This window comes from Carassius carassius, chromosome 18, assembly GCF_963082965.1.
Source record: "Carassius carassius chromosome 18, fCarCar2.1, whole genome shotgun sequence".
In the NCBI taxonomy this organism is placed as follows: domain Eukaryota; kingdom Metazoa; phylum Chordata; class Actinopteri; order Cypriniformes; family Cyprinidae; genus Carassius; species Carassius carassius.
This window is the reverse complement of record NC_081772.1, coordinates 27,937,194-27,950,544: the sequence shown is the minus strand read 5'-3', so window position 1 is coordinate 27,950,544 and position 13,351 is coordinate 27,937,194. Positions and strand designations below refer to the sequence as shown.

The 13,351-nt window shown below is 39.7% G+C and overlaps 1 protein-coding gene across 1 annotated transcript; it reads left to right on the top strand.

Annotated features, from left to right (window-relative positions):
* Positions 1 to 10,235: 10,235 nt before the first annotated feature.
* LOC132092769 (uncharacterized) lies at positions 10,236 to 11,511 on the top strand. Its single transcript, XM_059499154.1, has 2 exons — positions 10,236 to 11,203; positions 11,381 to 11,511. The coding sequence occupies exons 1-2, from the start codon at positions 10,663 to 10,665 to the stop codon at positions 11,494 to 11,496; spliced, it is 657 nt and encodes a 218-aa protein (XP_059355137.1). The 5' UTR covers positions 10,236 to 10,662; the 3' UTR covers positions 11,497 to 11,511.
* The last annotated feature ends 1,840 nt before the right edge of the window (positions 11,512 to 13,351 follow it).

Sequence of the window (13,351 nt, the reverse complement as noted above, 5' to 3'; positions counted from 1 at the left end):
TGCCACATGTCAGCCAAGAGTAAAGAAATTAACCAGAACTGGACCTTATCTGAGCCACAAAATCTGTTTATATATTAAATATGAATTTTAGCTTTAATAAGCCTGTTAACAAGCAGAATCACTGAAGTAAAGAAAATAACAGAGAAAGAGATAAGCAGAAACACAAGAACTACAACTGACTTCAGCCACAACCTTAGATGAAATCAACTGAAGATAAAAGAAGACATTAAATCTCTGGAGATATCACCAGAGGAGGATTAAACAACTCCACAAACTGCATTAACAGCTTCACTTATTACTAACCAGACTGACTTTATTTCTGTTGGACATCTACAAAAGTTTTATTGAGAATTAAGAAAGGTTTAACTCTAATGTGTGTCACCATAACAGTGATTAGCGTTTCCATTAGTTGCACTCTTAACTCTTTTTTATCTTTAGTCTTTTTTAGTTTTTGCGATGGTGTGTTTGTTAAACGCATTTGCGGCATCAAAGAAAGCTAAAGAGAATTGAGGTCAGGTGATGGCGGTTATCTGTTGATGATTTTATAATCCTCATGAAACATGCTGATTTGCTAATTTGTTTTTAAATCTAACAATTATTTCATTAATATATTCACATCACAAACCATGAGTTTCTCCAGCATGAGGTCAAGCAATATTACAACAATCAGTTAGAAGTTTTTAACGATTATAAAGAATTCAATCTATGATGCCACACACAGAGATGAACAATCAGCACATGAATCTCAACAATGGTGACAATCAAATGTACCTTGCTGCAATGCATGCTGGGTATTAGCATAGTACAAAACTCCCAGCATGCATTGCAACATGAATAAATTAAGCAGCTGAATTGTCCTATTATTTTGTTTAATTCTAAATATTTGCTTATATTTTGCTGTTGTCTTTGTTGTGACAGTAGCTTTTCAGTGAAGTTCTGAATTGATCAGTTTATCTAAATATTTTTGACTGTAACCATTATTGAGATTCATGTGTTGATTGTTTATATCTGTGTGTGTCAGCATAGGTTAAGTTTTTTAAACTCATGTTTGTTAAAAGATTTTAACTGATTGTTATAATACTGCTGGATCTCTTGCGGCAGAAACACAGGGTTTGTAATATGAATGTATTACTGGAACAACATAATTGTTCGATTAAAAAAAAAACATCAATGAACCAGTGTACTTCATGACGATTAAAAAACCATCAACAGATAACAGCCACTTGATAACAGACACTTGATATCATGTCACTCTAGCTTTCTTTGAAGCTGCAAATTTGTTTAACAAACACACTGTGACAGTGGCCAAAAAAGACAAACTATATAATAAGAGTTAAGAGCCCAACTAATGGAAACACTAATCACTGTTATGGTGAAACACATTAGAGTAAAACCTCTGTTAATTCTCAATAAAAAACTTTTGTAGATGTCTAACATAAATAAAGTCAATCTGGTTAGTAATAAGAGAAGCTGGTAAAGCTGTTTGTGGAGTAGGTTAATACTCCTATGCTGAGATCTTGAGAGATTTCATGTCTTCTTTTATCTTCAGTTGATTTCATCTAAGGTTGTGGCTGAAGTCAGTTGTAGTTCTTGTGTTTCTGCTCTTCTGTTTTTCTGTTCTCTTCTTTCCTTCAGTGATTCTGCTTGTTAACAGGCTTATTAAGGCTGAAATTACTTCATATTTAATACACACAAATTTTGTGGCTCAGATAAGGTCCAGTTCTGGTTAATTTCTTTACTCTTGGCTGACATATGGCATTGCTATGGCCTGCTTGTGGCTCAGTTCTGGCAAACAGGAGCGGTCCGCCCAAGTGCCATCATTCCACGCTACATGTGGGCCAGATCATCTTTCCATGGGTGCCAGATGTGGGCCGGATCTGGGCCGACACAATGTTGCTATCTGGGTAAGGAATTTGGATACATCAGGAAGATAACTTAAAAAGCAGTCTTTTGTGGTAGAAATGATGGTTCTTCCATACTTGTAACAAGAAGTAGAATTTACAATTTTGGCTATATGAAGTTTGCACAGAACTAAATAATGATCTGAGATATCATCACTTGGCTGAATAATTTCAACACTATCAACATCAATTCCATGTTACAGTATTAAATCTAGAGTATGATTTCGACAATGAGTAGGTCCTGAAACGTGTTGTCTAACCCCAATAGAGTTCAGAATGTCTATAAATGCTGATCCCAATGCATCTTTTTCATTATCAATGTAGCAGAAATGACTCGAACCAGACAAATTAAAGAGGCGATCAGGACTGTGGCTGAAACATGAGCTGAATTCCTCAGTAAGGCAACAGGAAGTCATAAAACATTCTGTGCCACAAGTCCCAAGCAAGATAACCAACCAACCAAAGCTTTCACAGAACAGCTTTCAACATTAACACCACTAGAACAATTATTGACAATTTCAATTCGGAGAAGAGATTTGTCAAATTTGTTGTTCGTAATTGAAATGCAACGCTGGACATCACATGTAAACCCATGAGAGTTAAAACACTTCCATTGACTTCTCCCCACCTAACAGAACCAGACTGAAATTCCTAAGGGGGAAGGGGCTTTGAACCTCTGGTCTCCACAGAAGTCTTTGTCAAGAGAATGGCAAATAAACTGTCTTTTGTACATATATATGGACCAGAATGAACTCAAAAAGACTTATAAATGAATCAAACCATCGCTTCACTCCATATTCATTTATGTGTAACCCACACATTTGACTATCATGTTATAATCACTTATTGTGTATGTTTTTAATAACTATGGGATAGCTTAAGGATACATAGTCATGTCTAGTATCTATGTAATCGAATCTGCTTGCTTGAATTAGTCCAGACAATCAAAAATTTGTCAAATGTATAATTTTTGTGTCATAGGAATCATGTCCAAAATTAGACCGTGCAAGAGCGGGAAAATTCGGACCACATGCTTGGTATGATAAACATATGATTTATGATACCCCCGAGCCAAGACTATATCTGAATGGTCAAGACAACTTTTGAGGTGTGGCCAACAGGCCAGTTTAAATACCCAGGACACCATAAAATCTTGCTTTTAGTCTCTAGCTATGCTTCTGCTATTAGTCATGTCTGCTTTTAGTTCTAGCCTTGCTTTTGCTATCAGTCATGCCAGCTTTTAGCTTTGCTTCTTAGCTTTAGCTTTTAGCCATGCTGTTTGTCATCACTGTTCTTTGAGCACGGTTCCAGCGTGCTTTAGCCTGCACGCCTACTGCTACTTAGTAGCCAATCAGCGACAACTTTACACAGGCAATGTACCTTCAGACATTTGTGCTGGTGTATCTAATATAATTTTAACCTCATTGAGGAACTCAATGCGAGGGTTAATTAAGTGATTGATGCTTGTTCATGTCTATGCAATTTAACGTATTGCTGTAAACTTGGGATTCCACATTTCCATTCTCTTAAACTCATCTTTCCCTAACGTTCGATCTTCCTGCAACTTGTGTGAATGTGTGCGTGCGTTTATGTGTTAGATTAGTTTATATGTCTTAGATTTATCTAATAAAGCCTTATTCATATTGAAAAGAGAAGTATCTTGTGTTTTGTGCTTACAAGTTAATGCCTGAACTGCCGATCTTGTTACTGTGCTAACTGATAGTGTTTTCACTATACTTTGGATATTAATATCCAGCGCAGATTTGATGTTAAACGGCTCGTTCACTGAATCGCAGGGCGTCTCAGTGATCAGCCGTGAAACAGTGATTCTGTTCAAATTCCCTTTAAAATCTTAAATGATTCCCTTTGAGCTAAATTGACCTGTTTCCCTTACATATTTATGGCTGAGAATGCAGGCAGTTTAATCTAAATTGTGAGCATAAACCAAGTTATTTAATCTTTTATTTTGCTGCGGATGAAAGATGAGAAGCTAGCGAGACGTGTGTGTGTGTGAGACCCGTGACCAGTGTTGCCAGATTGTAAATGTCCAAGTATCGTACCAGAAGTTCAAAATTATCGTATTTGGAAGAAAATTATCGTACACGAGTCAAAAGAGTTATCTATTCTAAACCAACTACATTTTAACACGGCCTGCAAAGTATGGTTGGATGGAAGCAGTACAACAAAATACTATCCCATTATTTTCAGTGACTGTCTGCGTCGCGGCGCATATTAAAACATATTAAAATGATTTTAACATTTGCTTTGTCGCGTCCAGTGTATTTGGACGCGGAATTTAGCTGTTGCAGTGTGGCGCAGTTAACTCATAACTACACATCTGAGCCGCTTTCATTGGAAGACTGCGTGTTGCCAGATGTTGAAGGATTTCTTGCTGTCATGGACCGCAACATAGTGCTCGTTGGCCTTAAAGCAGGGCACCACCCTCCCTGAGGTGCACACGAACGCATTTAGTGTCTGTAATGAGCCGATTAAGTGTATGAGTAAAGAAGCCCTATGACTGCAACTGTCATCATTTAACTTTTCATAAAATTCTGAAATTATCGTACATTACGGGATTTTTTTCATTATTGATCGTACATCGTACAGAGGTAAAGATTATCGTACAAATACGATAATTATCGTACGTCTGGCAACACTGCCCGTGACATAAGCAGCGCGCGCCCGCTTGAATGAATAAAAGCAGATGGGAATGTAACTCAAGTCCACCTCTCCATTGTTAACAGCAGTAAGTGAACTTAAAAGTAAACATCTGAGTTCGTACAATAAGGTAGAAATTGAGCGTGTTCCTCATTTTTGTAATGCCTTGCTTATAGCTTGATTTGATTTCACTGCGTGTTCCAGTGCCTCTCAAAAGCTATCTCAGTCACCGTTCGCTGAACGGAGCTACACTGCTGTGATTCAAAGGGAAATAAATCGGTGAAAAAAAAAATAGTTTTGAGCGTGTTCCTCAATCTATGTATCAAATGTATCACTGCCGAATCAATATAATATACAATTGATATTTGACTCCCCTAAGTTCACGTTAAACATTAGAGAATAATGTTTGCCTGTTTGTATGCGGTCACAAAGTGAATGCAATCTAGCGGAACACTGCGTGTGTCCGAGAGTAATTTGAATGGGAGTGTTTTAAAAGCTTGATCAAGTAAATTTTAACTGTGTACCAACAGCGAAGGGAACCTTGTGTGTTTGTGTCCAGAAAAACTGGCACGGAGATTCAGATCGCCATCACTGTGTTCCCTTAACTACAGCAGGAAGCTGCTATTTGAAATAAGATAAGTTTAACTCCATACGAACTGAGAGTTTAAGTGCCACATCGCAAAACCAACTAAAAGCGGTGTTGTTATTTGTACAATGTTGAAATGAGCCGACATTTCATGTTAGATGTTTAACTGTACGTCCAATGCAACGATTCATGTGCTAACGTTAATTCACTCGAGTGTGTTTTGGTTGCCACAGTTACCGTGACACGGACGTCTTAGCGCACTTGCAGAGCAACTTTAAACTGTGCATGCGCAGCGCAGACGCTAGTGTAAACAAACTCCACAGTGTTGCTAAGCTAACGAAACTGTTGCATTTACATTGAAGTCTATTCTAAAGCCACTAGCCTCAAAGGTTAGCATGACCATCCAGTGGATGAATAGTGTGTGTTTGGGCAACGCTGACGTGATTTAACCCTTTAAACATCTTAACTAACACTTGTTAGTCTCTTTCTCTTTTATTGCTCTTTTCTCACTATACCACTTATTTTCATTTTACTAAAAAGGGAAATACTGACTCACAATTATTAATTGTCAAATTGAAATTTAATTGAAACATTAAATTTATTTTGAATAATTAAAATTTCCCACTCAGATCATTTCATATGATATTTACTTCTAGTATTCTCTTTTGGGCCTAATTATTTTAGGAATGAATAAGCCTTGAACTTTGAAAGTTTAAGTAAACTTATTCTACCTAATCTATTTATTACCCATCTGAATATAAGCTATTCAGACCTTTACTTATTTGATTGCGTTTAACCCCTCTTCCTGTTTTGGTTATACACTTAACCACTATTGTTTTACTTATTGATTTCCTCTATTTAATTTAATTTTTGCATATTTTGCCCACTTATTATTTTTTTTAAATTTGACTTTTTCTTACCATTTCTTTACCCTATGTAACGGATATGCAGGTCATCGATTCATGGGTTCTGAACTAATGAATCACGGTTCGTTGAATCTAAAACAATGCAAACCTAACACTTTTAGATTTTGATTTCAGGCATATAAAATGAAACCTTTTTACACTAAGTGCCTGGCCGGGCACCAGCCTGGCTGGATTTAAATTATTTACGACACAGGATGAGACATTCCAAAGTCACGTGAGCAGCCTCAAAGGAGAGACGAAGTCTCCTTACAACTTACACACGCACACACACACACACACACACCGACAAATGTTTTATCTTACACTCATCATGTAAGTCCTTAATAATATGTATTTTGAGTATGTTTGTGCGTTGCATAAATGATTAATCCTTGTTATGTGAAGAGTATACGTGCTAACTTCTGATTTGGAAATGTTCATCCTAATTAATGTTCCCAAATAGAGCCCTGTTGGTAACCCTTCCCTTTCCCCAAGTCATAAAAAACTTTATGACCTCATCTGGGAGAAACAGGGAAGCCAGCTCTCACTGGGGTCTTTTGTAAGGAAAGAGAAAAGCAACTTTTAAAGGTATAGAATGTATCTCTTTTTGTGCTTAGATGTTTTCCCATATAAATTGGGACTATCTGCAATTTATTAGCGTGTGTTAATATTTAAATGTGTGTAATTCTGCATTTGAATGTAACTTCATGTTTTGATCATTTATATATATGTCACTTTTGGTGTCTGTTTAATCGTCATGCTTTGACGAACTCATTTATCTAAAGCAAATGAATGAAAAATTTATTTAATCTTGAATTACGAACTTGCAAGAATATCACTGCTGAGATCTGACAAGCCTAAGTAATTAGGGTGGGTGTTTCCACAGAGACAAAGGAAATTTTTCCCGCTTCAGATCGCGGACGTTCATTTGTTGTTCACGCGAACAGAGGCGTGAACCATTTCAAGCCATAAGAGCTGACCCCGGAAGGTCCAGCTCTCTCTCTTCTCTTACGCGCTGGTCTCCTGATCCTCGTCGACCCTGCTCGTCCCTCTGCGCGGCCTTGGGCCGCTCTCCTATCGCCGTCCCTCTCAGCACGGCGGCTGAGAGGACAGCCTTTTCATGACTCCTCCGGGAGCGTTTATTTCTTTTGTTTTCATTTCTTTTCTTTACTAAGTTTATTCGCCTCTCCACACGAGGAAGACGAACTCTGAAACATTGCTTTGTTGGACCTTTCAAATATCGCGCGATTCCGCAGCAGCTCAGAAGACAGAAAGAACATGCCTAGCTACGGGACCACGCTCACGCTGCTCAAGCAGACAAAGAGACACTTGCAAGTATCATTCTCTATGGAGATTTAAATGCTGCTTAAAGTTGTCTATGATTTGATTTCTATGTTGCCTTTCAAGGGTTACTGTCTGTGAGTTTACATAACTGAGCGCGTGATTTTGCATATCACGCCTATTCTCTCATTCATCCTCTCTCACTCTCTCACTCTCTCTCTCCCACATTTGGATTCCGTTATGTCTTGTACAAAGTTTACTCTCTATATTGTCGTACGCGTATTTACTCTGTATAAATCGTAGTTTGATGTATCATTAGTTCAATTATTAAATTCCATATACTCCAGATTGTCTGTCTAAGTTGCTCATGTTACGAAGTCAATGAAATGTCGATCTTAGCTACAAAGCTCATTTGTTACTTTAAAGTAATATACATTTTATAAGGACAGGAGAATGGTTTCATGGCCAGAGACTATTTGTCCTGGAATTATAAGAAGTGATAGCGTTACTGAGAATTAATGAAACAAATCTTACGGCCGTTTGCTGGACGAACCACGTTTGATTTACATTAATTTCTAGTAAAAGATATCACAATAATTGATATGAAGAATAGAATATTGAAATATTAATGAGTAAATTACAGTGCCTTGTGATGAGTTATTAATATATACAATTGACCTATTTTTCATCTTCAATAATTTTAATGCAACTGTAATATGATATATATATTAATAATATTCCTGATTAATTACCCAAATTCCCTATATATCATTTGAGTTAATTATTATGTACAACCCAGTGCGGCTACATTATGGTGGAGGAACCCGGCCATTTCAAACTTCGTTTTGTGAGCAATCCAGTTCAATCTGTGTATATGGTTATTAATAATTTCTGCACGCGCGCTATGAAATTTGTACTTGTGAGAAGTCGCAAGACGCGAACTCTCTCCTAACTGATCAGTCAGCACATTAGGTATTTATAGAAACTTAACAGTATAGTCACTGTTATTTTAATGAAGGTAAACTGCAGTAAAATGTTAAAAAGTCTCCTGTTAAGAAAGACCAAGATCTCTCTGCAGTGAGAACATTTTAATATGAATAATTAAAAGATGAAGAAATCTTTTATTAGTTGCAACATGTTAATCTGAACATGAGCAATGTTCCTCTGATTCAGTTAAAAAGGCCTTGCTTATTAAATATCGCTATTGAATTCGTGGTGAACCACAGTGATATTCAAAAATAAACGATAAAAACTCCTGGTCTAAAATTGGCGTAGCTACCCGATTTCTAAACCTAAAACATTTAAATCATAAGTGCTATTTTGATAAATGTTTATGGGAGTTCAACAGATGGAAAATTCCTGTTGTTAATAGTTGTGTGTTTGGCAGTGAACGGATCCTTCCTTCACGCTCTGTTTAATATAGCACAGCAGAGGTAAAACCTTTGTCTGTTGGTTAGTTGGGATTTTGATGCAGAGAATCAGCCTGACAAATGATCAAGTTAGATCACATTGAAGTCAGCTGTAATTCCGCTTACTAAACACCAGAGGGGGTCTTTTGTTTAGAAGTTCAAAATTACGCCCCGCCTTCTGATTCCAGCTTGCATGAGTGCAAGTAGGCGCCATCCCGTGGCCGTTTCAGATAATGCGCTCTAATTGCTAATCTCTATTTCCCCTTGTGATTTATTGAATTAGATGTCTAAATTCTCAATAATTATTTGCATTTACAGCCTTGCTCATGCGAATATTATTCCAGGTTAGACAATTTCAGACTGTTTACATTTACTTTGAGCTTGGTTCAAACATGATTTGAATTAAAATGTAATTGTGTAATAGTGGAAACTGATTGACCCACTTAGAAGGTAAGTCATCTAGTGGCAGTCTCCTGTTAAGTCAGTTCACAGCTTGCAGCTCTCTGCTCTCTCTCTTTTCAATTCTGTTCTGAATTGCATTTGTCTACTTTTTTTTTTTTGATTAATTTCATAATTATTAATGATACCTTACTGTTATCATTGGTTATTGTAGGATATTATTCAGATTTTCATTTTAATTTAATTCTTACATGCTTATTTTAAATTTTGATTTAAACCAGTTTTGAATTTTTAATTTGAATTAAGTTTTCTGCTCACCAGGTTAAAGGCCATGTTGCAGGTTAACCACCACTTTCGATTAATGGGTACATAAATCACTCAAGATATGTATATCATTTTTAAAATGTCTCAAAAATGGCCTTAAAGACCTATTTTTTTTAAGTTTTTGGTATTAACGTTTTTTTTACCCAACATGGTGATGACGTCACGTTGGGGAGAAGTCGAGGAAAGGTAGCCTCAGTCTAGTATGATGCCGCGTTCCAGGCAACCCGTAACGCGTGTTTTTCCAACCTTAATCCCGTGAAAGTGCAATGGAACGGCAATCAAACCTGTGATTTCCCACCCGTGAACTCGTGTCTCGTACTAGATCGATGTACTCCGAGTTCCGAGGTCACACAGCACGTGAAACAATGATGACAGCCCCTACGGATAATACTGCCTACGGATGCAGTGTTTATGCAAGTGGTACACGTTGAAAAAACGATTTTAGGTCAATGCAACGTTGCAATAAAATATTTTACCAGGCCCGAACCCAGAGTCGTCTTGATCAGCTCCTCCTCGAGACCCAGAACCAGTGCGAGAAAGAGGACGACACAGATCCAGAGCTACAGAAAGAAGTGGAAAGACTTCACAATGCCCTGCAAGATCTTCGCCTCAACACAGATCAAAGAGAACAGCTGGAGGGAGAATCCAGAAAAGAACTCAACAAAAAACTCCAGCAAGGTGACGCTCTCCTAAAAAGAGCAGAGACTGAACTAAAAGAAAGAGACTATAAAACCTGGTCCTGCAAAACACACTTGCAAGCCGCCTGAGCTAAAATCAACGAGCTTACTCTGCAGAGAGACGAGCTCCAAGATGAACTTGACACTGTTCACACAGAACTGAGACAATCTCACAGATTACAGAGTGGCTGGATCGGAGAAACGCACACCACAAAGTTTCTCCCGGCCCGCCACTCCAACCCTTTCAGCCAAGAACCCAGAGCTGAAAAAGGGGATCTAAGCTCACAGCTCAAGAAATCACCAGCCAGCTTACAAGAACACCTGTCAACAACGGAGGGGAGAGAACCCTTCCAGAGAACGCATGCCACTAAACCCTGCACGGCTCACAGAGAACTTGACAAGCTAGCCAGAAGCATCCCTACATTCAAGCCAGATCCTGCAGGAGGACATGACGTTCATGCTTCTTTACAAGACATTGACTTTCACTTGCAAACTGTCATCAACGTGACAGATGTGAACACAATGTACCTGTTAAAAATCACATCCAGCCATGATGTGCATTGTTTTCTGGATCGTCAACCAGAGACTTTCAAAGCGTACTACCAGCAACTGCTACAAATTTTGATTCTTGAATTCTCTGATCCAGACTCAGACCATGGGCCCCTTTTTGCTATGGACCGCAAACAGGGCCGACTTGAAAACCCACAGACTTTCTATAGTCGGCTAAGAAAAGCCTACTTCGGAGCATGCAACGAACCAGGTATGGAACAAGATGTCAACTTAAAAACTCTGTTCCTCCGAAACCTACATGCCAGTTTGAGTTTTCATCTCAGAGTCCCAGCGTGTCCACGTAACAGAACTACACAAGAGTTACGGAACTTAGCCCACAAAGCTTGCACCAAGCAAAAGACTATTTGTGAAAAGACTGTGAAAAACCCCAAAGTCTCTGTCTCTGAGCACTGCTTGGAGTTTACCCTAGATGGCACCCTACAACACCACAGTCACAGACATTTTTACAGAGAGTCAATACCATCCCAAGCCAGCAGAGGGCAACACAATCGTGGTGGTGCTCGTCCAAAGCACCAGAGCTAACGCTCTGAAAGATTCTGGGACCGGCGACCCAAAAAGAGCCTATCCCCACCGTCCAGGACACAAAGCCCCGACAGCCGGCAGTGGAACCACTCTCGACATGACACTGGTAAGCTCAATCCTGAGCCCACATCAGAAAAACACAGGGCAGCCACGTCTGAGACAGCAGAGATCCTGAGGGTGCTGAAAGAGCTTCTTTACATGAAACCTTGCAAGGAAGACAAGGAAGATGAACCAGACATCTTATGTCTAAGCATAAGAACTTAAACCAACACCCTGTCTAACTGCCATCTGTATGAGCCAAGCACCCAGAACACTGCTCGTCATCCACAGACCACAGAGCTAACTGTCACATCACAAGGTGACATCATCACCCAAGCTCCACAGCTGACAACTGCACACCCTGAACGAGACAGCACAGGTCCTCACACCAGGTACCACAAACACAAGGTACCAGAAAATGCTGTTTTGACTACCTGCCTTCGCTGCGAGCTACACAAGACCGGTCCTCACCACCCATCGATCGTCACACCTGCCCCGATGCCAACATTCCTGGGCAGCCTTGTCGAAAAGGGGGTGAGCTGAAAAGGAGTCAGCATGGAAGACCTGATCGACACAGGATCAAACCTGACGATGATCTCATCTCGCCTTTTCAAAAGACTCCAATTTGAAGCTAAGAGACGAGATCAAACTCTCACACCTCAAACTTGTGAACTGAATGTAAAGTTGTACAGCCAGAATGACATCCAGTTTGAACAGGTTGTTTCCATTCACCTGACAATCGGTCTGATGAGTCTAGTACATCCCATGTATGTCTCACCAATGAACACTCATGCATTTCTCATCGACAAAGACCTGCTAGACCACTTTGACCCTTTACTGAACTTCAAACAACTAAAAGACTTTGCTCAAGTGCGAGAACCTCTTTCCCTCCAGCCACACAGGTTGCCAGAGCCAGACTGCCAGGTCACAGAGGTCACGGGAACTCCCACAGAGCCAGACTGTCAGGTCACAGAGGTCACGGGAACCCCAGCACCCAGCCGTGGCTCAAGTTCAAATTCAAGCCTCTGCACCTTAGTGTAGCAGCTTACACCAAAGGGGTCGCTGTTCAGCTCAACCTGCAATGTGGTCAAACCTTAAACCACACGCTGGGTTTCTTCCAATCCTCACCTGAATGTGTGGAACTCGGACTCACACTTGAAGCCACACCCCTCACTGAAGTGACATCTTGTATAGTCTACATCCTGTGCAACAACTGCACGGCAACTGACATTAACATTCCCAAGGCCTACCGGCTGGGATGGCTAGTGAGCCATAACTTTAATAACTTTGAACTTGTACTACCTGTCATTGAGCCCATTCCACCTGCACTGATACCCGAAGGGAGTTCAAACAACACATTGTTCACTGCACCCTTCAAATTCGTTGCCATCACATCTGTCATGTCGGTGAGCAAAGACCAGGTGTGCAGAATGGATCTGACAGATGACCAACAGCTCGCAGTATACACAGTCTCCCACCAAAACGTCAGTGAGACTGATGAAGCTGCTACACCTCGCAATACCAAACTGACTGATGACACACTGACGGAGGAGCTTTACACAGGTTTACAATCTCAAGTGCAGCAAACTCTACAAGACGCTAATGCACTTCAGAGCGATACAGATCGCCAAAGTCTCAGACAAGTTCTTTATAAGCTAAAAGAATCCTGTGCCAAAGACTTTTTAGACTGTGGTCTTACCAACCTACACATGGTGCGCATACCTACACTCCCTGATGCTCCTCCCACTTCTGTCAAACAGTACAAGATTCCCATCGCTTTACACAAACCAGTGCAGGAGATCATCGAATCTATGCTGGAGAATCCATGCAACAGCACCTACTCAACCCTCATCTGGCCCGCCCTCAAAACTAACTTGGAGGGGCGACCCACCATTGACTACACTGTAAAACCCGACAAGTAAACTTAACTCAAACCATTTGAGTAAACAGATTGCCTTGATTTAAACCATGTAAGTTTGAAAACTTTGCATTCAAGTAATTAAGTGATTAACTAAGTGCTGATTGAGAATTAGTATGAACAGCTGCTTTTAACAAACTGAATCACTGAAGAAAAGAGAAA